This window comes from Epinephelus fuscoguttatus, linkage group LG20, assembly GCF_011397635.1.
Source record: "Epinephelus fuscoguttatus linkage group LG20, E.fuscoguttatus.final_Chr_v1".
Classification (NCBI taxonomy): Eukaryota; Metazoa; Chordata; class Actinopteri; order Perciformes; family Serranidae; genus Epinephelus; species Epinephelus fuscoguttatus.
The window spans coordinates 28,015,608-28,042,378 of NC_064771.1; the positions used below are offsets into that span (position 1 = coordinate 28,015,608).

At 39.2% G+C, this 26,771-nt stretch overlaps 1 protein-coding gene and 1 long non-coding RNA gene across 3 annotated transcripts in view; one reads left to right on the forward strand and one right to left on the reverse strand.

Annotated features, from left to right (window-relative positions):
• Positions 1-26,771, forward strand: part of LOC125881175 (uncharacterized) — a 261,696-nt gene that overhangs the window by 103,769 nt on the left and 131,156 nt on the right. The window lies entirely within an intron of this gene.
• The window catches only part of LOC125881169 (cytohesin-1-like), a 29,857-nt gene continuing 5,567 nt past the window's right edge, over positions 2,482-26,771 (reverse strand). For both annotated transcript variants that reach the window (XM_049564200.1, XM_049564201.1), the window contains exons 2-12: positions 20,393-20,475; positions 15,352-15,416; positions 14,753-14,819; positions 12,969-13,087; positions 12,212-12,405; positions 11,369-11,517; positions 10,453-10,564; positions 9,802-9,878; positions 9,619-9,690; positions 3,948-4,102; positions 2,482-3,863 (exon numbers count right to left, since the gene is read on the reverse strand). In XM_049564200.1, coding sequence (XP_049420157.1) covers positions 3,785-3,863; positions 3,948-4,102; positions 9,619-9,690; positions 9,802-9,878; positions 10,453-10,564; positions 11,369-11,517; positions 12,212-12,405; positions 12,969-13,087; positions 14,753-14,819; positions 15,352-15,416; positions 20,393-20,475 — 1,172 coding nt within the window. In that variant the 3' untranslated portion in view covers positions 2,482-3,784. The remainder of the gene's footprint in view (positions 3,864-3,947; positions 4,103-9,618; positions 9,691-9,801; positions 9,879-10,452; positions 10,565-11,368; positions 11,518-12,211; positions 12,406-12,968; positions 13,088-14,752; positions 14,820-15,351; positions 15,417-20,392; positions 20,476-26,771) is intronic.

Genomic DNA, 26,771 nt, shown 5'->3' on the forward strand with positions numbered 1-26,771 from the left:
TTGAATGTGTCTGCGTTCCTTGCATGCCACAGTGCATGTTGTTGTGTTGTCTTAAGTGGGAATCTCCCTGCTCTGACGTGACTGCTACACATGAAATGATCAGATGTTGATAAGAGAAGCAGGAAATAACTTTTGCGAGAGAAAGGAGTGTGACAGTATCTGGTTTGCACAAGACATCTTTTTTCTGAATACACTTTTCAAATTCAGTTTTTTATGACATACTATACTGTGATTTTTTTCAAAATTTTTATGACATACTATACTATGACTTTTTTCCTGATTTTTTTTTTTTGACATACTATACTATGATTTTTTTCAAAATTTTTATGACATACTATACTATGACTTTTTTCCTAATTTTTTTTGACATACTATACTATGACTTTCCTATTTTTTTTGACATACTATACTATGATTTTTTTCAAAATTTTTATGACATACTATACTATGACTTTTTTCCTAATTTTTTTTGACATACAATACTATGATTTTTTTCAAAATTTTTATGACATACTATACTATGACTTTTTTCCTAATTTTTTTTTGACATACTATACTATGATTTTTTTCAAAATTTTTATGACATACTATACTATGACTTTTTTCCTAATTTTTTTGGACATACTATACTATGATTTTTTTCAAAATTTTTATGACATACTATACTATGACTTTTTTCCTAATTTTTTTTTGACATACTATACTATGATTTTTTTCCTAATTTTTTTTGACATACTATACTATGACTTTTTTCCTAATTTTTTTTTGACATACAATACTATGATTTTTTTTTTCAAAATTTTTATGACATACTATACTATGACTTTTTTCCTAATTTTTTTTGACATACTATACTATGATTTTTTTCAAAATTTTTATGACATACTATACTATGACTTTTTTTGAATCACATTTCAGCTAGTTGAATACGTCCACGTTCCTCTCAGTGCATGTTGTTTTCTGTTAAAATCTCAGAGTCTTAAGTGGAATTTTCCTGCTCTGCCTCTGACAACAGCGTGACTGCTACACATGAAATGATCAAATGTTGATAAGAGAAGCAGAAAAATGTTGATAGTGTGACAATATCTGGTTTACATAAGACATCTTTTTCTGATTGAACGCACAGATGGTTTCATCAACATGGTGCTGACAACCACTCATGATGCTTGACTGCTGAAGTTGTTTTAGCAGCACGCTCACGCCAGATGAGCTCTTCTGTATCTTATTATTAGACTAAAGTCTTTGTAGTTGGCTGCATCTTCTACATTGTGTAGTGCAAGTAGCAGAAAATCATCCAAAAACAAAACACAACCCAAATCTGGTTGACAAACAATTTTCAAAAAGTTCCACTGATTGTTTCTGATGTTTGAAAGTTATTTTGTTCAACTATTTTCAGCCCAAGCTGAATTTAATTTTAAAATGGCAAAAACATGTCTGAGTGAAAAGGAAAAAATATCTCTCACTTTCAGTCGATACTCTCAGTTGTGTCAAATCTGACATACTAACTAAGTTGTGTCTAAAATAACAAAGACATCACAAAAATGTGATGAGTTTCCTGACAAAAGTCAAATGAAAAACTAGGACGCAACTAGGACAGATATGACCTCAAATATGTATCACAACTAACTGAACATTTTACCTCAATTACTATGAATGAATGATTATTTTGTTTTTGATTTTTGCCCTTGTAGTTCACTGACAGGGTTTGTACTGTAAATATGCTCGACTGTTAAAGCTAGGATACTTTTTTATAATTAAAGAGTGCATATCTTGTGATTTTAGAATAATTGATGAAACACAGATGAACTCTCGTCTTGAATCTTTTTCATATTGTGTAGCCTTTGTAAATGTGTTATTGAGAGCTGCTTTATGGAGGCACTTGTTGCTGTCGCTTTTTTTTTTTTTTCCATTTTTATCACACACTATACTGTGACTTTTGGACGACATGCTATAGTGACATTTTTTCACGATTTTGGAAGACATACTATACTATAATGTTTTTTCACGATTTTGGAAGACATACTATACTATAACGTTTTTTCACGATTTTGGAAGACATACTATACTATAACGTTTTTTTCACGATTTTGAACCACATGCTATACTTTGACATTTTTTCACTATTTTGGACGACATGCGAAACTATAACTTTTTTTCACGATTTTGGACAACATGCTATAACATTTTTTCATGATTTTGGACGACATCCAAATGACGTTTTTTCATGGTGTTTGACGACATACTGACTTTTGTATTTCAGAAATGTTGCTTACAGGTCACGGAGTGACATGTAGTAGTGCATGTTAAAGGGAACATATATGAAGACAAACAGTGCGTAAAGCATTAACAGAATTTAAAAAAAAAAACAGCCCAAAATTACCAACACGGGCAAGATGTCATCGATTAGAGGTTCTGAATGTCGGTTTGGATTAATTTTCAATTAATTGCCCAGCCATATGAAAAACAAACCAGAGTTAAATGTTAATTTGCAAACTTTTAATGAGACAAAACTCAAAAACAATAAATTACAAGAAATTTGGGTAAATAAATATGTAGCTATTTATGCATCACCTTCATTTTCATTAACAGTGCTTTGACAAATGACAAACAGCAGTAAGAAAACAGGAAAAAAAAAAACTTTCAGAACAAATCAGACAAAATGACAAAGTCCAGCATTCCAGACGAGATGAATAATTTTATCTTGATTAAGTCTTTTAAACAGACCTCAGCTGATCAAAATAGAGATTAAAGGTTACAATTTTAACTTCTCTTGATGGGATTCATCCATCAGCTGTTTCCATCCTCCTCCTGATGTACTATACTGTGTCTTTGTCTCATCTCGTGTTCAACTATTAAAATGAATTCAGGTTCCAATGAGTTTTGACTGAAATCATCTGCTGTTTGAGTCTCTGCAGAGACCAAACAGTGTAAATGAAATAGTGGATCAGACACATGTCAACAGTCATTACAGCAGATTTTAAGAGGAGTGGGAGTCCTGACCAGAGGGCACAGCATCGATACAGTACTGCAGAAGTCGAGTGTTTAAAAGGATTTTTTTTTTTTTTTTTTTAAAAAGAGATGTATGACTGATTTTATCTCAGGATGGGAAATTAAACTAAACAAAAGGTCAAACCTGTAAAAAACAGAATATATAAAAGAAGTGAATGTAGCCTCCTCATCTGAAAAGCCAATATAAAGTCCTTAAACCTGCATTCTTTCTAATGGCCAGCAGGGGGCGATGCCACTAGTTGTATAAAAGTCAATGAGAAAATGGCCCCTCTTCTCACTTGATTTATTACCTCAGTAAACATTTTCTTGATGCGTTTATGATCTTAATCATTAGTTTCAAGTCTTTTTAAGCACAGCATGATGTTCGTTTTGTACATTAAAATAGATGATAAAGCAGGGTATGCTTAAGACCTGGCTACCATGTGATACAAGTCGCTTTCACAGCGACCTGTCAATCAGGATAAAGGCGTAGCAATGTGTATCCTCCACAGCTCCATCCTCTTGTCCACATATGGCGATGGCTGAATGCCAAACTCCAGGCTTCAAAAGGGAAGTCCACAAACCAGTGGGTGACGTCACAGTGGCTACGTCCACTTCTTTTACACTCTGTGTTCAGCGCTGAAGGTGTGCCAGTTCAAAAGGTGACAGAGGAACAGCATTTCTTTAAAAGCTGAATCCTCTCCGTCAGGTCCAAGTGTCACTGCAGCAGCAGGAGTATCAGGTCCACATCCAGTCAGCTGGAGTCTAACCTTTCAATGGTTCATCCTCAGCAGCTCTACAGCCCCTTCAGAGATGAGACCTTCTTCTTCCGAGCTGCCAGCATCTCGTAGAACGGGTCTTTGCTGATGGCAGCTCTGCAGGTAGAAGAACAACAAGGGTTAAATACGAGACGTTGTGCTGATCTTCTGCAGGAGACAGAGAAATTAAATGTGGCTTACTTAATGCTGTTGATCCATTCATCCTTCTCCTCTGCGGTCGGGGCAGAGATTCTGTAAAAAGTGTGGTTTCCCTCAACGACACGTCCGTCTGCTTCCGTCTTGCAGGCTTTGATCACCTGATCTTTGCTGTCTGAGATGAAGAGCTCGAAGCAGTTCTGGAAAAAAGAGAGCACAACAGACAAGATGAGTCAGGAGATTTACGTCAACAGGAAACATCTGAAGAACACAAATTAGGAACAAATAGAGAAAGAATCCAGGAACTAATCCTTGAGTAAGTGATGTGTTTTGAGATACTGCTTTGTATCTGCTACACTGGACATGTTTGAACGGGAAAAGTAGTATTGATTTTGGATGCCATACTATACTCTGACTTTTTCTAAATCACATCTGTATAACATACTATACCATCCTGGTTGTCCCACACTCCAGACTTATGCTCAGGGGTGATCATGCCCTTGCTATGTCTGCCCCCAAACTGTAGAACAGCATCCCCCTCTCAACCAGATTCACCCCCCACCAATTACTTTTTTTAAGTCCAGGCTCAAAATCTACATTCATTAGCGTTTGACTCTCCCTGATGTGGCTTTCTCTGATACGTGCCTGTGTGGTGTCTCTAAATGTGTGAGCTGTATGTGTGTGCTTGTTGTACTTCATAAATAAATTTGAGTTGTGCTGAGTTGAGCTTGTTTTTCACATTTTCATGACTTTTTTTTCATGATTTTGGACGACATACTACACTATGAGTTTTTTTTATGTTTTTGGACTACATGCTATACTATGACTTTTTTTTATGATTTTGGACAACATGCTATACTATGACTTTTTTTTATGTTTTTGGACTACATGCTATACTATGACTTTTTTTTATGATTTTGGACGACATGCTATACTATGACTTTTTTTATGATTTTGGACGACATGCTATACTATGACTTTTTTATGATTTTGGACGACATGCTATACTATGACTTTTTTTTATGATTTTGGACGACATGCTATACTATGACTTTTTTTTATGATTTTGGACGACATGCTATACTATGACTTTTTTTTATGATTTTGGACGACATACTACACTATGACTTTTTTATGATTTTGGACGACATGCTATACTGTGACTTTTTTATGATTTTGGACGACATGCTACACTGTGACTTTTTTATGATTTTGGACGACATGCTATACTGTGACTTTTTTTTTATGATTTTGGACAACATGCTATACTATGACTTTTTTTTATGATTTTGGACGACATACTACACTATGACTTTTTTATGATTTTGGACGACATACTATACTATGACTTTTTTTTATGATTTTGGACGACATGCTATACTATGACTTTTTTTTATGATTTTGGACGACATGCTATACTATGACTTTTTTTATGATTTTGGACGACATGCTATACTATGACTTTTTTTTATGTTTTTGGACTACATGCTATACTATGACTTTTTTATGATTTTGGACAACATGCTATACTGTGACTTTTTTATGATTTTGGACGACATGCTATACTATGACTTTTTTTTATGATTTTGGACGACATACTACACTATGACTTTTTTATGATTTTGGACGACATGCTATACTGTGACTTTTTTATGATTTTGGACGACATGCTACACTGTGACTTTTTTATGATTTTGGACGACATGCTATACTGTGACTTTTTTATGATTTTGGACGACATACTACACTATGACTTTTTTATGATTTTGGACGACATGCTATACTGTGACTTTTTTATGATTTTGGACGACATGCTACACTGTGACTTTTTTATGATTTTGGACGACATGCTATACTGTGACTTTTTTTTATGATTTTGGACGACATACTACACTATGACTTTTTTATGATTTTGGACGACATACTATACTATGACTTTTTTTTATGATTTTGGACGACATGCTATACTGTGACTTTTTTATGATTTTGGACGACATACTACACTATGACTTTTTTATGATTTTGGACGACATGCTATACTGTGACTTTTTTATGATTTTGGACGACGTACTATACTGACTTTTTCATGATTTTGGACGACATACTACACTATGACTTTTTTATGATTTCGGACGACATACTACACTATGACTTTTTTTATGATTTCGGACGACATACTACACTATGACTTTTTTTATGATTTCGGACGACATACTACACTGACTTTTTTATGATTTTGGACGACATACTACACTATGACTTTTTTTATGATTTCGGACGACATACTACACTATGACTTTTTTATGATTTCGGACGACATACTATACTATGACTTTTTTTATGTTTTTGGACGACATACTACACTATGACTTTTTTATGATTTCGGACGACATACTATACTATGACTTTTTTTATGATTTTGGACGACATACTACACTATGACTTTTTTATGATTTTGGACGACATACTACACTATGACTTTTTTATGATTTTGGACGACATACTACACTATGACTTTTTTTATGATTTCGGACGACATACTACACTATGACTTTTTTATGATTTCGGACGACATGCTATACTATGACTTTTTTTATGATTTTGGACGACATGCTATACTATGACTTTTTTTTATGATTTTGGACGACATGCTATACTATGACTTTTTTTATGATTTTGGACGACATGCTATACTATGACTTTTTTATGATTTTGGACTACATGCTATACTATGACTTTTTTATGATTTTGGACAACATGCTATACTGTGACTTTTTTATGATTTTGGACGACATGCTATACTATGACTTTTTTTTATGATTTTGGACGACATACTACACTATGACTTTTTTATGATTTTGGACGACATGCTATACTGTGACTTTTTTATGATTTTGGACGACATGCTACACTGTGACTTTTTTATGATTTTGGACGACATGCTATACTGTGACTTTTTTTTTATGATTTTGGACGACATACTACACTATGACTTTTTTATGATTTTGGACGACATACTATACTATGACTTTTTATGATTTTGGGACGACATGCTATACTGTGACTTTTTATGATTTTGACGACATACTACAATATTACTATTTTATGATTTTGGACGACATACTATACTATGACTTTTTTTTATGATTTTGGACGACGTACTATACTATGACTTTTTTATGATTTCGGACGACATACTACACTATGACTTTTTTATGATTTCGGACGACATACTACACTATGACTTTTTTTATGATTTCGGACGACATACTACACTATGACTTTTTTTATGATTTCGGACGACATACTACACTGACTTTTTTATGATTTTGGACGACATGCTACACTGTGACTTTTTTATGATTTTGGACGACATGCTATACTGTGACTTTTTTTTATGATTTTGGACGACATACTACACTATGACTTTTTTATGATTTTGGACGACATACTATACTATGACTTTTTTTTATGATTTTGGACGACGTACTATACTATGACTTTTTTATGATTTCGGACGACATACTACACTATGACTTTTTTATGATTTCGGACGACATACTACACTATGACTTTTTTTATGATTTCGGACGACATACTACACTATGACTTTTTTATGATTTCGGACGACATACTACACTATGACTTTTTTATGATTTCGGACGACATACTATACTATGACTTTTTTATGATTTTGGACGACATACTACACTATGACTTTTTTATGATTTTGGACGACATGCTACACTGTGACTTTTTTTATGATTTTGGACGACATACTACACTATGACTTTTTTTTATGTTTTTGGACGACATGCTACACTATGACTTTTTTTTATGATTTTGGACGACATGCTATACTATGACTTTTTTATGATTTTGGACGACATACTACACTATGACTTTTTTATGATTTTGGACGACATGCTACACTATGACTTTTTTTTATGTTTTTGGACGACATACTATACTATGACTTTTTTTATGTTTTTGGACGACATACTACACTATGACTTTTTTATGATTTCGGACGACATACTATACTATGACTTTTTTTATGATTTTGGACGACATACTACACTATGACTTTTTTATGATTTTGGACGACATACTATACTATGACTTTTTTTTATGATTTTGGACGACATGCTATACTGTGACTTTTTTTTATGATTTTGGACGACATACTACACTATGACTTTTTTATGATTTTGGACGACATACTACACTATGACTTTTTTATGATTTTGGACGACATACTACACTATGACTTTTTTTATGATTTCGGACGACATACTACACTATGACTTTTTTATGATTTCGGACGACATACTATACTATGACTTTTTTATGATTTTGGACGACATACTACACTATGACTTTTTTATGATTTCGGACGACATACTATACTATGACTTTTTTTATGATTTTGGACGACATACTACACTATGACTTTTTTATGATTTTGGACGACATACTACACTATGACTTTTTTATGATTTTGGACGACATACTACACTATGACTTTTTTATGATTTTGGACGACATACTATACTGTGACTTTTTTTATGATTTTGGACGACATGCTATACTATGACTTTTTTTATGATTTTGGACGACATACTATACTATGACTTTTTTATGATTTCGGACGACATACTACACTAACTTTTTTATGATTTCGGACGACATACTATACTATGACTTTTTTATGATTTTGGACGACATGCTATACTATGACTTTTTTTTATGTTTTTGGACGACATACTACACTATGACTTTTTTATGATTTTGGACGACATGCTATACTATGACTTTTTTTTATGATTTTGGACGACATACTATACTATGACTTTTTTTTATGACTTTGGACGACATACTATACTATGACTTTTTTATGATTTTGGACGACATACTACACTATGACTTTTTTATGATTTTGGACGACATACTATACTATGACTTTTTTTATGATTTTGGACGACATACTACACTATGACTTTTTTATGATTTTGGACGACATGCTATACTATGACTTTTTTTTATGATTTTGGACGACATACTACACTATGACTTTTTTAGGATTTTGGACGACATACTATACTATGACTTTTTTATGATTTTGGACGACATACTACACTATGACTTTTTTATGATTTTGGACGACATACTATACTATGACTTTTTTCATGATTTCTGACGATATACTATAGTATGATTGATTTCTGATGACATACTATACTATGATGTTTTTCCATAATTTTGGACAACATACTATAATACCATGACCTTTTTAGGTACAATATTATGACATACTGTAGCATGATTTGTTTTTCAGATTTTTATGAAATATTCTACTGTGAATATACTGAATACTATTTCTTTCTTTCTTTTTTGTTATTAAAAAAAAAAAGTTCTGGCGTATTATACCACGACTGTTTTTGATCACAATTAGTAACATATATACCATGACTTTTTTTTTATTACATCTTTATGACATATTACAAGAAAACCGTTTTTTTTTGTTTGTTTGTTTTTACATTTTATAACATGCTATACTATGATTTTTTTTATTTCAAATTTTTATGGCTTACTATACTATGGCCTTTTTAGGTACACCTACGAACAGGTAGCTACATTTCTTTGACATAGTATACATATTTTCAATCATATGACAAAATGTAGCAAAGACGAGATGAGAGGAGAGAGAATTTACCGGCTTCTTGGAGTCATCGACTTCTCTGATACTCAGATTTTCCAGTGGAATAATTCCTCTAGGTTCTTTATCCTTATAAACCGCAGAGAGACACAATAAATTACAATGAGAAAGTCTAAGTACATAACCCTACACACTTTATCAGTGACTCTTCTCTTGTTTAGCCAAACAGGAATAACTTACAGTTGTGTATTCAAAGTAGTAGAGGCAGTTATCTGTGAGAATGAACCAGCGTCTCTTCCAGGTCTTGACACGTCCACCTGAGGAGAGATTAAGGTGAGCTACAGCTTCAGTAAAGACACAAATTTGCTGGATTTCATGTGACGACAGCGACACTCTGAAGCACACTGATGGCACAAATCAGCAGGTTAAATACAGAGCCTACTGATTGCAAAGCTGAGGTTAAAACTTGGGTCAGTGGCCAGCAGTTAGAGACAGATGTGAAACTACTTCTATCACATCAGAGCTTAACAGCGTACAGCCCACGAATGAGCTTTCTTTAAATCAAATTGCGATGTGAGGGTGAATGCACACAGCCATTGGGAGTAAAGGCAGGGAGGGTGGCAGCTCAGAAGCAAAGCAGTACATCAAAGCTGGGCAATTTAAGGGTACATACCTCCTGGAGTCAAAAACCCATGAAACACAAACAAACAAGAAGAATGTCAACAAAAGAAATCACAAAAATACAACACAAGTCTGTCCTCGTAATGTTGAAGATGCTGTTACACATCCAGTCCACTAGAGGGCCTTCCAGCTCACAGTGACAAACAACAGGATCCAAACTGAATAAACTCAAATTAAATGAACTATTTTACACCACATGGATGCACATACCGAGTTTCAGCAGCCAGCCTTCTCTGTCGGGGTTGAAGAAGGTGTGTGTGAGGTCATTCCCATCATCCTCTGGGATCTTAAAGGGCTCATTTTTGATGCTGTCATACAAGTTCTACAGAGAGGAGGAGACAGATGATCAGCACTGAGTACTTGTTCTTCACTTGAGTGTTTCCATTTTATGTTGCTTTATACTTCTATATACACTACATGTCAGAGGTAAATATTGTAATTTTAACTCAGTTACATTTATTTTTACAGCTTTATTTCTAACGTACACTCGAAGACAAACATCTGACATCCCTCTCACATCTGAAGACAATGTTTTTAGTCACACACTGTAAAATTTTGCAAAGACTAACACTGGAGTCAGAGGTGAACCGCTGTAAATTTTTTTTAGATTTCTCATTAAAATAAATGCCAGTTGGTGGATCAGATATACTCTGAATTAAATACAGACTCTTATTCACACCACAACTTCGCCAGTGTCTCCTCTTTTTCAACAGTACAAGAGAACCAAGACTTGTTCACATTCTTGCGCCTCCCCAGAGTCCGCTCCATGTTTACTGTCTACCTAGTTTGCTGCTTCCTGTTTGGTGCCAGAGAGAGTGCAGCCATTGGTTGTTGACAATGTTCATATCATTGAACTTCAGGATTTGCACGAGCTAATTATATTGTGATGCTGATACTTTAGAACTTTTACTTTAAGTTCTTAAAAAACAGCTACTACATGAGACTTTTTTATTCACCAGAACTGGGCTGAACATAAACTGGACACATGGTGCGACTTTGCTCAGTTCATCAAGGCAAATAAAAGCACCGTGTTTTTGTAGTAATACTTTAGTCTGTTTAACAATTAAGTATACTTTGTTACTGTGGAGATAAATACTTTTTAATCACAAAAATAAACGTCTCTCACCCTGAGTAGCTCCTCTGGCAGGTCTCCCCCATCGTTGATGCCTCTGTTCATCGCTGTGAATCTCTGAACAGAGGGTTTGTCCTTCACGTTAGGGTTGTGTAGACTCGTGTTCAACATGATTACAGCAAACGACAACACGTAACAGGTATCTGTAAAAGAAGACAAGGTGAGTTTTTTGTACTGTTTGAGGACCTGACCACTACAATAACCACGGACTTTAACATTTCGTGTTTCTCAGTGCTATCAGCTGATTTCAGTCATTTAAATTCTTGACATGAGAAACTCAGAGGACATTTCCTACAACTTATGTGACACCTGGTGGTGTGTGTCAAGATAGACATGCGTTGTTTGTATCTGCTGTTTTTGTGCCATTGTTCCTTTTATTTGTCTTTATTTATGTATTTATTTATTATTGTTATAATTATTACAATTAGTATTATTATTATTTATTAGAAAAAAATCTATATTTATTTATATTCTTTTTTGCATGTGTGTGTTTGAGTGAATATCTAACTAAATAGCATTGACTGCCTTTTTCAATGTCTGTAAAGGAAATAATTAAATCAAAATATTTCAACATAACAGAAGATAAATTATCTGATGTGTTCTTGTGATTAAATATTAACATATTCAGAGCCCAACATACAGCATGTGGCCAGAATACAAACTATGACAGGCCCTCTGGGGAAGAATAATTGTTTTACTGCTGACTCCTGAAATAAACGTGTTTTCATTTTTGCGTTGTACTCAGAAAAGAAAAAGTAAAAACACTGACTGTAAACTTGTTTTTTTTAATATCCTTTTGAAATCCCCCCACATCTACTCACCCACACGCTCATGTACCTGTGTTCTGAAACACTCCGGGGTTACAGCGACAGTATCGCTGGGCGAACGCCTCCATCATGCGGTCGATCTTCTGAGCCTCGCCGGGCAGCCTGAAGCTCCACAGGAACTGCCTGAGAGCCTGAACCAGGTTCAAGTCTGTGAATTCATGTAACTCCAGGAAGGCGTGCAGAACCTCAATGTTGAAGTCATCTCTGCACGACACGAACGCAATCCCACACAAACCCACACATACACACGCACACACAGGGGGAGACAACAGAAGGACAACAGGATCAAGAACTGAATGCAGCTCTGTTCAGCTCACCGAGCTGGCAGCTACAAGAGTTGCATGAGATGTGATGAATCAGATAAAAACTGATTAATGGATGAATGTTTAGAACTGCTAATGCACCATAAGCTCACACATACAGAATATTAATAAGGCCTGATTTGTCCTCAGAGCTGCACGTGCCTATAACATTGGCAGCTTTATAAAAAATAGAACATCCTTTTTTTTTTGTGTGTGGGTCTGTAATCTGTTGAACATATCACCTTAGACAAAACACGGGTGTAAACGATAAACCTAATGATGGCTGAGTTCCATTTAGCTGCTTCAGATTCAGGGTCCTGGCATCACACATGTTGGCTCACTGTCATGTTTAACTGGGACATTTGAATAGAAAGAATTAAGAGTAACACCTGGTGCTTTTCCTGCTCGACAAGTCATATGTTTGTTGTTTGTGAAAAATGACTTCAGGTCTTCAGTATCACTTACCTCTCTCCTAGGTAATCGCCGATAGCCGTCTTATTAAGCCCCTCACCCTTGTAGAGAAACTGGGCGATGTCATCACTAGTGTTTTTCAGCAGGGAGCTGTCAATCAAGAAGCGAATCCCCTGAGAGAGAAAATCAGAAATACACAATTGGATCTGAACATCATGCACTAACAAATACAATCAATATGGACGTCTTCAGAAGATCTGACTAGAACTAAATCAGTTTTTGTCGACTGAGGTACAAAGACAAGGTGATCAGATGTATCACATGCTATTTGATTTAAAAAACACCTCCATTACAACACCATCGATTGATTTTTTGAGTCAGTTTTAAGAAAAAACAGAAATTCTCTGGTTGCAGCTCCTCTTATGTGAGGATTTGCTTCCTTTTTTCTGTTAACATGAGGTGCGTTTAAATGGACCCTTATGTTCCAGTAATGATCAGAATAAAAATGGCTCATGTAACCAATTTAATGGGAAGAGACAGACCTGATTCAGGCAGGCTGAAAGGAATTTTTAATCGGGCTGAGCGGGGAGGTGGAAACCTTTGATAATCTGTTCAACAGGAAAATACTACTCATTCATTTTCCGTAACCGCTTATCCTGTTGGGTCACGGGGGGGCTGGAGCCTATCCCAGCTGACATTGGGTGAGAGGCGGGGTACACCCTGGACAGGTCCCCAGACTATCACAGGGCTGACACATAGAGACAGACAACCATTCACGCTCACATTCACACCTACGGACAATTTAGAGTCACCAGTTAACCTGCATGTCTTTGGACTGTGGGAGGAAGCTGGAGCACCTGGAGAAAACCCACGCTGACACAGGGAGAACATGCAAACTCCACACAGAAGGGCTCCCCCACCCTGGATTCAAATCAGGAACCCTCTTGCTATGAGGCAACAATGTCGAGGCGTTTGTTTCTGTTTGTCCCTTGTGAAGGTAACATTAGGTGACACAGTGCGCTGCACACAACATGCTGCAACAGCTGTTTTTCCCTCTGCTGATTTCGGCAGAGAATCGTCCATAATTTCAAAAAATATGTAGCGCTCTGTTCTTATTAATAAATGTATTCTTTGATTGTTGCTACAGGCTGCAATGTGGAGTCGCTGGACATACCAGTCATATTACTACCAGTAACAATAGCCTGCTTATGAGACATTCAGGGAACACGGGTAAATTGAAGCGTCTACCAATAGTCTGCTTGTGAGGTGTTTAAGGGACATTTGTAATTCATACCTACAGAAAATAAGGCCGGTCACAGTTTCGTTACTTAAGCTACTAAGAAATTATATAAACAGGCGGAAACACTTCTCCTTTGAATTAATTTAATTTAATTTTCTCAATATAATGGGAAAAAAAACTTCTCCTTCTGTTATATTTCCAGCAGACAAGACGCTCCACAGAGGGCGAAACCAAAGCTTTGAGGCTTGTAAATGCACATCTGACTGTATGACTTTATTTAGCGTCCGTGTTAACAGTTCAGTTGGGATCTCTAATCAGAACAACTTCCATCGGATTGAAGAAATACTGTCCATGTAACCCCAGCCACTATAAACTTTGAATATAGACTACAATCTTTGGGTTTTAAGCTGCTGGTCAGAAGGAACAAGACAATTATCTCTGTGGACATTTCATTTTTTAAAAAGGTTTTATAGACTAAATAATGAATTACTGAATCAAGAAAGTAATCAATAGATTAATCAACAATTAAAATAATGTTTAGTTGCAGCCCTACAATCATCTGTTACATAAAGAAAGGAAGACCCTGATTTGTTCTCACCTTCTTGGGGTCCATGTTAAATTTCTTCCGGCCCATGGCCATCTGTTTATTCCTCTGCATGCTTTTCCTACAAACAGATTAAACAGAACAGAAGCTTTATTAACAGCAATTTTGATCATCATTTAAAGTTGCTGAAATGCTGAACATTTTACAGTTTGAGCTTCTCAGATGTGAGGATAGTTTGCTCTTCTATGTTCTATATAATAATTAACTGAATATCTTTGAGTGTGAAGAGATTCATCCTCAACCTTGTGGGCACATATCGCACAGACAGCCCTCTTCAGCTGAAGAAGGTGAAGCTTTCAATACGGCTGAAAGCTCCCAGAATAGCCAAGTGAGTGAAACTTGTGTTTAGAATACTAATCACTGAATATCTTCTGAATTTGAACTGTTAGTTTGACAAAATAGACAATTTAAAAACTCATATCTGAACAATTAAACAATAATGTAAACAATCGTCAGTTGCAGCCCTAAATCCCACAAAGCATTGGACTCTAATTTTCCTGTCTTCCACCATGAGGGCACTTCCACTCCAACAAAGGCTGAGTGGACCACAGCTGCCCACACACAAGCACAGAAATGGTTGAGAGATACTTCACCTCTCTTCAGTCAGGCCCAGGTTTTCAATCTCACTGGTCACCTCTGCTATCTCATCCTTCAGCCTCTGAGAGCAGACAGACAGAGAGAGGAGGAGAGTGATGAAATACAGACAGACATACTGTATATACATGTGATACGTGTGTGATGTCTGAGCCTTCATGTGAACCTCAGGAGATGCTTTGATCTCACCCGCAGCACGATGCATTACACATGGTTGTCTGTTCCAGCTACATCTCACCGACCGACACATCTACACAAGCACTTCTGATAGAAGCGATGACCCAGAAAAAAAACTCTAAAAGTGCAGATGTGATTCACTCTCTTTCGGGCCGACTCATTCTTCCTCTCGGCAGGAGTTCTGCGGAACAGTCGCACTCTGCAGAAAATCCTCTCTGGGAGCTGTAGCACCTGTTCTGGGGTCAGAGCTGACCACCCTGGCCCGTCTCCCCCTCCCCGCTCCTCCTCTCCCCTGTGCTGACCCAGATTTATCAGCCTGCCTCCCCCCTGACGCCCTCCCCGGGCCGTTTGAGTGTCACACTGGTGGGGAGACGGGAATGCGCAGGATCAAAGACTTTGACTGGCTTAGCGAAGCTGCTCCGGAGGGCTCAGAGGTTATGGGAGGGAAGAAGGGAGGAGAGAAGCAGATGGAGAAACACTGAGCCCAGCAGAAAAGATAATCAACTAAGACAATTATAGAAAAGAAGAGGACGAGGCCGGTGTCTCTGATTATTACAGCTAAAATCATCTCCAGCTCTCAGTGAGTCTGTGTAATACACAATGTGTGAAAACAAGGTAAATAACTTCACTTGTCTGGACTCCCGCCTGTGCGTTTCCATGGTTACACCCCCTTATAAACGAACAGCGTCCTCTGTCTCCATTACTGGAATATTTCATGGCTCATTACCCATCAGCCCCCCAGGGCCACACGGGGCGGGGCTTAGAGGAGAGAAGCACCGAACAAGAGTCGACCTCGGTAATAAACTCCATCAATCTATTCACAGAGCACCGCTGCCCGGAGGCCGTGTTTGTGTTCGTCTTTGTGTGTGTGCTTTTCTTTGTGCATGTTTTGGATGCCCAGCTTGCTGACCGTGGACTAGGGACTAAGGAGGATGACGATGAGGTTCTGAACCTTCGTCAAAGCTTTTTGGGTAGTTTGTTTAGTGAGGAATGTACTTCTTTCATTTATCTGATTGTCACACCCAAACCGCCGAGATGGGACAGAGTTAAAAGGGTGTAGGGCTTTCACCGCATATTTTCTCACCGCTCTGCAACATTCATTAACCCTGTCCTGACTCGTTTTTGCTTTTGCTGTGAGGGGAAACAGTGTTTGCTGCGCTACAGCTGCAGAAGTAAAAACACAGTGGAAATAATAATAATTCTGCTCTACATTAACTCCACAAGTGCTGGGATGGTTAGTCGATTGATTGATTAGATGATTAACAGAAACTTTGGCAACTTTTAATTTTAATAATCAAGTCAAAATATATCAAAAATAAGCAACTCAACAATTAATCAGAAAAATAACTGACAATGGATAACAGGGGGTTGAAACTAATTCTTTAATATTAAATAATCTGTCAATTATTTTCTCATTTTATCCGATTACACGTTTTGTTTATAAAATGTCAAAAAAGAGTGTAATAAATAGTCACTGCAAGTTGCTACAGCTTATAATGATGTCATCAAATTGCTCTACCAAAAAACAATTAGTTTATTATCACAAATCAATGGTGAACTGAAACTAGGGACTGAAACAATCAATAATTTAAGTATCAAAGTAGCTGAACACGTCAAACTGTCTCAGCTCCAATGAAACAGGCTGTCGACAAGTATCAGACAGTTAAATTTAATGCTTTTTAACACCATTTCAAGATCATTTTTGACCACATTAAAGCCAAATTTTTGGACAAGTCACCTTTTTTCAAGCACTGCATGTAAGTATAAAGCTCAGAAGTAGCCTGTGTATGTGGCCCTGTGCAGAGGTAGGTTTTATGTAGGAGTAGGGTTATTAGAAATGTGGACTTTCAGACAGAAGAGCTTGACTCATCTGGACAAAAAGACATTCATTCATTCATTCATCTTCTAACCGCTTCATCCTCTTGAGGGTCGCGGGGGGGCTGGAGCCTATCCCAGCTGACATTGGGCGAGAGGCGGGGTACACCCTGGACAGGTCGCCAGACTGACAAAAAGACATTTTAAAGCTTTTTAAGGACCTGCAAACACTCTGTGAAAAATAATCTAAACTCCACCATATGTCAATAAACCTTTATGTTGATTAAAGCCAACAAACCAGCACATGTAAAACATCAGAAATGAATGTTATGGGTGTAACGTCATTATTGGTTCTTTTATTTATCTACAATTTGAGCTCATGATGATAAGACCAGCTACCCCCCTAATCTTGCAGGCCAAATGTACCCAGATAAAGAGCTGACAAAGACGATCTCCCTAATTTATTTAAGGTTGAAAGGAGGCAGGGGGTCAAACTGTCCCTCCAGGCACAGAGAGCTGGAGGACACACAACCATACGAGGTCCACCCCCCTCGTACACATGCACCCCACACAAAGAGGATCATCTGTCTTGAATGCGTACAGTAACGCTCCGGTGGTCATACGCCTACACCCCCACACCCTCCAGACACACACACACACACACACACACACCTCTCCAGGCGCGATGGTCTAGACATGGAGGTACAAATCTACTCAAGGACACAGGCAGAAGAAAGGTCGACCTGAACGATGTGATGCTCAGACAAAGAGATAAAAATTACAAAGCAAACAATGCCATGGGTGATTTTTTTCATTCCTGCAATTCTCTGAAATAATTCAAATGGTTAAAGGATAATTTTGCAGTTTTACAAGTACGTCTTTAAAGGACAGCCATTGAAAGTCTTTTTTCTTGCTGTAATCATTCCTCCTTGTTAATGTGATGTAAATGTGAGTGATGAGGGACAAAATCCACAGCCTAAACATTTATCTGAAGTTAATATGAAGCTTCAGATAAACCACGCAGAGATCTTCCAATGTTAGTATCTTAATACTGAATTTCCTCTTTGTTACTTTGCTTCAACTGTAGCTCAACGGGGAAACACAAAGAGGGAATTGATTTGTCTAATTCTGACTGCAGAAGCTGTGCATGAACTTCAGATATACTTTTGATTGCATTTTGAAAACATCAGGACTGTGGATTTTGTCCATCACTTACACTCTAAAAACTGTACACCTATTTATAAAAACCGGTTGTAAAAGAGCGACAGGGTTTTATTGCAGAGACAAAAGCAAAACTCAGAGACGTCCCTCAATTGGGATCCACGGTACAATACCAGTGAAAGTATCATGGTTCTGAGTAGTATCAGGATACCACAGCGAAAATGAGGCAGATGTGCCTTTTGTCATTTATAAAAAGATAAATCACTTTTCTATAATACATCACTGATATTTCAATGGAATAAATTACTTATTGACTTATTCATACTTCAAAAACAGCATCAGTCAGTGATTAACATAAGGGGGGATCAAAATAAAATAAATAAATGAAATAAAAATCAACCAGCCACCCTCCTCCCCTGACAAGTCCCTTCATAAGTAACGAACAGTCCCTAAAGTTTCTCCTCTGATACGACACATACCTGTGTGCTGCCATGGCTCAGCTGTTCAGGTACCTTTGGGCAGTCATGACAACAAGTTATTCACCTGGAGCCGGACTTCTTCACTGGTAAGCCGTTATAATGCGCCGCCGTATTTGACAGGAATACATATTCCTGTCCGTGTCTGTGACCCCCGTTCAACCCACAATCGGCGGGATTCGCTGTTACTATTAAGCCACACTGCCGACATTTTACTCTGTCCGTCACCGCACGCTGTTTGATTGCGTTATCAAAACACGCTGCTATTATTAGGCCTTGCTTTTCACTTATTCCACTGAATACCAAATGTGTTTTTTTGCAATATTTGGCCAAATATATTCGGTGCATCCCTAAATAGGAGCCTTCCCCCACTCCCCACTCTCCTCACTATACTGGCTGCTGCGCTGTGCAAGTGCACAGATGTCTCAGAGTGGTGGTGCATTTGAAAAAATGTTTTGAAGGAGCAGCAGTGGCGGCAATAATTTAGCAGCGGCAACACGCGACACGCCACTGCTGAATGAATATAGCGGAAACACTGGACTTCTATTCATTGTGCCGACAGCGGCTTGGAAAACCGCCCATAACCGTGTCACACCGGGAAGAGGGAAGAGGGAAGGCGGCTGGAGTTCCTCCAACATTTGCGGTTAGATTATCATATTTTTTTACTGACAAAAATATAGGCTGCTTCGCCTGATTTTTTTTATGCGCACATGTGCCCCTAAATATTTTTTTTACAGTTCGCACACACCTATTTTTAGTCGCAAATGCGAGGGAAACGCTGGCACTGTCGAGCCCTGATCTAGTCCCCAAAATGTTGAGGCAGAGGGTACTTGCTGTAGCTCTGGTTGAGGGTGAGAGGCTGTCAGTAAATAGTTAGTTGGGCACAGGGAAACAGAGATCTGTGTGGGTACATGAGACCCTAAAAAAGAGGGTGGATCATGGGGAGTACCACCAGTTGGTCCAGGAGCTTCTCCTCCATGATGGCTGTTTCCAGGCATATTTTAGGATGACTCAGGGGCAGTTTGACAACCTGCTGTCTATTGTCAGGCCGTATAGCTCTGGGTATCCAGCAACCACTACCACCAGTTTCTCCTCCATTGTTTACCAACTGTAAACTTGTTGTCATGACCACCAATGGAAAAAAAGCGGAGATGACATGGGGTGCTTTTACACTGAGTTGAAGATTTTTCAACTTGTGGAGTTCAGAGCGCTCCGACAGTAACGCCAGGCGCGTAGCAACTCAAAAACAGCGACCAAAAAGCTTCGTACTCATTAAATTGATTACAAAAAGCCGTCTCCAGCTGGTAAAACATTTTCTGTGTGATCGAGGCGAAGCTGAACTCCAGATGAAGGTTTAACAAACTGATTAAAGAGATAAAACAATGTAAGAGAGCAGAGTGTGTGTCATTACTTGTATGTCCTGCAGTAACTCGTGTTTTCTGCGGCGGATGCTCTCCAGCTCCTGTCTCTCCTCTGGACTGAGGTCATCAGGCACTGAGGAGACAAGAATATGTTGCACTCAGATACAAACATTAAATATTCTCACACACACACACACACACACGAAAAAAGGAACGGAGAGAGACCTGAGAGTCCCACTGCTCTGGGTCACTATGGCAACACAGTCTTTGATCCATCAAATTACCTCGAGCATCCAAACCCCAAAGTGGAGGATGAAATCAACCCCTTTGTCTTATACAGTACACGCACACACACGCACAAACAAACTAACAAGCTGAAACATGATGACACCACTGCAACAATTCAGTAAGAAGGTAAAGTAACAACAATAAATATCTCCTCCATTTTAGCAGCATCCCACAACTGAAAAAAGCAACATTCAGCAAGGCAGCAATTATAAAACAGAGGTTGCATTTAAGGCCACGAAATACTGACATTTTTGTCCCTCAGTGTTGCAGAAAAATCTATGTTTAAACACAGACCTCTTCTAACCAAAGGGTAAATAGAAAAGTAGTGTAAATAAAACCAACTGAGTGTTTATATCAGACTGAAACTAGGGCGAAACAACATTGTACTCGCTTTACAATTTACAAATGTCCACTGCAAGGGATGAAACATTTTGAAGCAAGAGTTTGCTTTCTCATACAACACTGATTTGGCTTTTTTTTGCACACATATTAAACATAAAAGAAGTGTGGATTTTTGTATCTGACATAGAAATAAATAAAGGCGAAAGAAGACGCTGTCTAAATCTGGTATGTGAGAGCACTGTGGTCTTGTATTGTTTAGCATTAATTGAATGATGGGTAATGAAAACACATTTTTAAAGTGTGTTAGTGACTGATTTCACTGGTTATTATATCCAAAAGAAACATCAAATGAGCAACAGTTTGAAAAAGACAAAGTGGACTTGAGATCTTACTGTGTATGTTAAGCTCCATGCCGCCTTACACTTGATACACACCCTTAACTGTACATGACGTGTGTCCTCTGATAGAGCAGAAGTTCCTGTGCACACAGACACACACACACTATCTGCAGAAGAACGATAAGCTGAGGAGGGAAATGTGTGTCTGACAGACACTGAGCTGTGGTTTTACTCAAAAAGAAAGTAAAAAAGAAAAGACAACGATTAAATTCCAGTAATAAGAGAGGGAATCATGCAGCGTGTAGAGTTATCATGCTGATCTACATATTTCATGTTTCACATATCACACCTCTGCACTGTCAACTAACGCTGTTTCTCCCCACTGGGTGCCTCGTAATAAACCTCTGCTATGGCTACTTTCTAGAAAGGCTCTAACCAGTGACACAAGGTGAAGAAAAGGCACAATTCATGCCAAGTAACAAGGAGCCACAGAGGACACATTGAGCTATGCTGCTGCTGCTGCTGCTGCTGCTGCTGCTGCTGTTTGCCTGCCTCATTAGAAGAGTCACGCTGAGGGATCCCAGGAAACTGTTCATTTCACTTTGCCATCATGCCCAAGTTACTCAGTGTCAACCTCTGGAGCAACACAGAGAAAAAGATGAGGTGAAACAGTTCACATCAGTGTTTATATTTTACAGTGATTTAAGTAATCACGATATATAAACTCTAACATAAATATGACAAATAAACCTTCAATTTCTAACCATTAAAAGCCAAACAGCAGAAAAATTCAACATTTGTACAACTTCTAAAACCAAAGTCTGTTTACCCATATTAATGGACTTCTGAGGCACTGACTTACAGCATTTGTTCATTTCAGCTATTGGAGATCTTAACTCAAACTTACTATCATTTTCCAAAGCTATCAACCACATCTGAAAGTCTTTCTCAGCAAATGGAGGACACTGGGACTACAATCTACCTATAAATTTACATAATATGCAATGATTTGATATAGAGGGCTTTGACTAACAATCACTTCCATTACTGATTAACCTGCCCATTATTTTCTAGATTAATTAAATAATTGTTTGGTCTGTAAAATGGCCGCCAAGACGCTTTTCCCCAGGCCAGCATTTTTTTTCCCCTGAATGCTGAGAGTTAAAAAATGTTCAACTTTAGGTAAAACACTGCACTTGTCACTGTCACTTTTTAGCCAGCAGTTGAATCACAGTGTCATAAGGAGAAATACCACAAAGACCAACCGTCACATCTTACTATTACAAGTGCCAAGCAACAGCAACAACGAAGAAGAAATATATTGATATGAATTAAATACATTAATACTTTTCTCTCATGAACCTGCAGAGACCGGCAGAACTGTCCTAGTTTCTGTGCTTCAGCCTTCCCTTCACCCAGAGCAAGTTCACTACCTTGCGCCGCCATTTTTACTTTGGCGGATATTCCATATCATAGCAACCAGACATGTCTCAACTGAAAAAAGGTCGTCGTCGTTGTCGTCGTCGTCATCATCCTTGTCCTCCGCTTATCCGGGTCCGGGTCGCGGGGGCAGCAGCCTCAGCAAAGAAGCCCAGACAGTCCTCTCCCCAGCCACTTCCATCAGCTCTTCCACGGGAACCCTGAGGCGTTCCCAGGCCAGCCGGGTGATGTAGTCCCTCCAGCATGTTCTGGGGCGGCCCCGAGGTCTCCTCCCAGTTGGACGTGCCCAAAACACCTCCCAAGGGAGGCGTCCGGAAGGCATCCTTACCAGATGCCCGAACTACCTCAACTGGCTCCTCTCGATGTGGAGGAGCAGCGGCTCTACTCCGAGTCCCTCCCGGATGTCTGAGCTCCTCACCCTATCCCTAAGGCTGAGCCCAGCCACCCTGCGGAGGAAACTCATTTCGGCCGCTTGTACTCGCGCTCTCATTCTTTCGGTCACTACCCAGAGCTCGTGACCATAGGTGAGGATTGGAACGTAGATCGACCGGTAAATCGAGAGCTTTGCTTTCTGGCTAAGCTCCCTCTTCACCACAACGGACCGGTTAAGCGCCTGCATCACTGCTGACGCCGCCCCAATCCGCCTGTCAATCTCCCGTTCCATCCTACCCTCACTTGTGAACAAGATCCCGAGATACTTAAACTCCTCCACCTGAGGAAGGACCTCCCCCCCGACCTGGAGTGGGCAATCCACCATTTTCCGGCGGAGGACCATGGCCTCAGACTTGGAGGTGCTGATTCTCATCCCAGCCGCTTCACACTCGGCGGCAAACCGTCCCAGTGAGAGTTGGAGGTCCCCTCTCTGGCTGAAAAAAGGTGCACCTCCAAAGTACTCTCAAGCTATCCTAGCTAGGCATTTCCTAAGGAGCACATGGAGTTTTTAGCCATTAATTGACTATTTTTTCAGCTCTAGGAAATAAATAATACATAAATTTATTTATAATATATAAGCCCTTTAAACTCCATCTCATGTTATGCAGACAACTCTGACTTTTAGGGCTGGGTATTGTCTAAAAAGCTATAATACAAATATCTTTAAAGTGATACCTAGTACTGGACTTACTACCTTTTTTCTACTCCATCCGATACAACTTAGTTAGTTTTTGGATCTGGGTATGGAAAGGATCGAATGGACTGGAGAAGTTTTGATACTACTTGGTAAGGGTTTATTTCGGTTAATACCTTCAAGGTATGGAGTACCAAGACCCAGCCCTGCTGACTTTATAAAAGGCAAATTCAGTCCAATGAGGCGTGACAGGTGCCACAGCTTTGGGTAGTGATATTATTTACATCCTGCAAACACACAGACAGTGACGCACTTACTCATCACTCTCTCTCACACACACACATACACACACACACCCTTCGCCCACAGAGAAAGGTTTAAGTAGGCCGGGGCAGCTCTTATTATAAACCTGATGACGAGAGTAACGCAACATTGTGAGCGGAGTGGCAGTGAAACTGGCATTCACACACACTTCCCCTCTCTGACTTTTCATTAAGAGAGAGGAAATAACACTGTCATATCATCCTCCGCTCAAGTAAACAAACACACACATTCTGACGTTAATAGCAACACCTTCAACCAGCTGCTCCACATAGTCTCGAGGTCATGTGTTTGCGCTCGCAAAGTAATGGGACACCTTGTCGTGGCAATGCTGTTGATGACCAGCTGCCATGGACAACCAACACATCCAGGCCTAAAGTTCACTCTCTTTCCTTCTGCTTCCACTGTCTTGTTTCTAACTTAAGCAACACTTAACATCGTCTGCAGACACAATGACATACAAAAAAAGAAAAACAGGAGTATGTTCTGGCTGGGTTCTCTGCTCTCATGAGGTTTTCTGAGGAAGACGTGACGACACACCAACACACACAAACACTCATTTAGATACGTTTCTGCAAAACAGCTCTGATGCAGAAGTTATGATGACGCACTGAACACCTACACATTTGTGCCACAACGCTGAGGTTCATACCAGAGAAAGTGTCTGCTGCTGCTGCTGCTGCTGAGTGGCTTCACCACTAGTCTCAATGGTTCCAGTACTTCCAGTGCAGCTGGTCCACAAGTCTAGCTGAGTCACCAATCCCAGTACAAAACCGTCTGTTTCCTGCAGTCCAATCTGGTTTCCCCAACAATAATCCAGTCCTGCCCCGAGCCCTCCAATCCCAATCCTGTGGTCCTCTAGTCCAGCCTCTCTGCTCCTTAATCCTCAGGCCCTCATTCCAGCAGAGGGGAGAGGAGGGGAGCAGGCCTGCAGCTATATGAGGATGAGGACAAGTGTGTTTGAGAGTGTGTGTGTATGAGGGGAAAACCCTTGAACTCTCATCTCTCTCTCCCCCACCTCCCTCTGTCCATCTTGACTCCTCCCTCCCTCAGAGGGAGGAGTGCAGCATCAAACACAGGCTCCCCCACGTGGACACCGGTGTCCCCGAGAGAAGGGAGGTGGGGCGGTGCAGTTTTGCATGTTGGTAAAGAAATGACAAGGGTGTAGACATGTCTCCTGGACACCAACAACAAACATAATGCAAGAAACACCAAATTACAAAACAACAGCTCTCTGTTCTGGTAGAATTATATCATTCATCCTTCGCTGCTAATCACATGTTGGCTCATAGGAAACAGCGCACCACCGTCAGCTCCCCCATTGGTTAGTCCCATTATTTCACCCACAGGATTGCAGCTGACCCAGGACCCAAGGCAAAGCAATCATGACTACAAAATTATCTGTGTTTTGAGATTGAGAGTTTCAGTGCCTTGGCACTGCTCACAAGGCAATTCTTGTCTATTTCAGTGTTCACAAGGCGATAATTGTGCGTTTCAGTGTTCCCTGGCCCCGAGGATAACAAGCTCAACAGAGTGATATAATCCTGTGGTTATGGTAAACTCCCTGGTGACTGATCGCATTCACGCAGCCTTAAGGCTTGAAAGTCCAACAAGGGCGCAGAAACAAATCCAAGCAGCAGGGGAAGAACAGGGCAGAACAAACTGTGCCCTGAGACAGAAAAAGAAACACATTCCTAAGTGACAGAGAGAGGAAGTGAGGGCATTTATCACGACTTGAGCTCCTCTGTGAAGTCTTTAAAAGTGAAGTACCTGTCAGGTGGGGAAAAACCAAAACCGTCTACAAGTTTTAGGCTTAAAAATAAGGAAGCAATCATCTGTCAGGTGAAAAAAACGTTATGAAAAGCTTCCTGCCCTGCTGGTAGCTCTGATATCCCTGACTTGACAGCAGCTACCTTACTTATACTAACAATTTACTTCACTGGTAATTAACTTTGATAGCTTTCCCCCACCTTAAAGAACAAGCAAGCTTATTTTAAAGCACATTTTTCGTGGTATCTGTTTTGACAGGTTTTTCCCCAGCAGTAAAATACCCCATTGTAAAGCACATCCTGTAAGAGCAGCTCAAACTGTCAAGAGGAAACAGTAGTGCAGTTGTGAGGAAGCTGATTTATAATCCGAGTTAATTATGTTTCTGTGCTGCAGTCTCTCCACAGCCTCCTTATCGCTGTCAGTGTGTCCAACACTTTGGTCACAAGTTAGGAAAAGGAGCAGAGAAGTGTGTGCAGCCAAAGTCAACTAGAAAGCCGAGGTATTTCTGAGGGCGACTCCTTAGTGTCCAACCAATAAATGGGTGCATTGATTGTATTAATAGACACATGAACTTTAAAGTGCTGCACAATAAGCACAAACCCCCATGAGGTCTGGCCTCAATCCAGATTAATAATAATGGACCCCTTGTGCCAGTTAATAAAGACTGCCAAAGAGCATTAACACGTCAGTCAGATGAGGACTTGTTGCTATCGCTCGGTTGATGTCAAATTAAATGCCAAACACACCATCAAACTCCCAGGTATTTGCGTACGTGCTCATATCAGTTAGCGTTTTACAGCGTTAGATAAAGTTACGTTAGCTAGTTGCCAGTTAGCCAACCCGGTTAGCCCCCAGGTTAGCTCC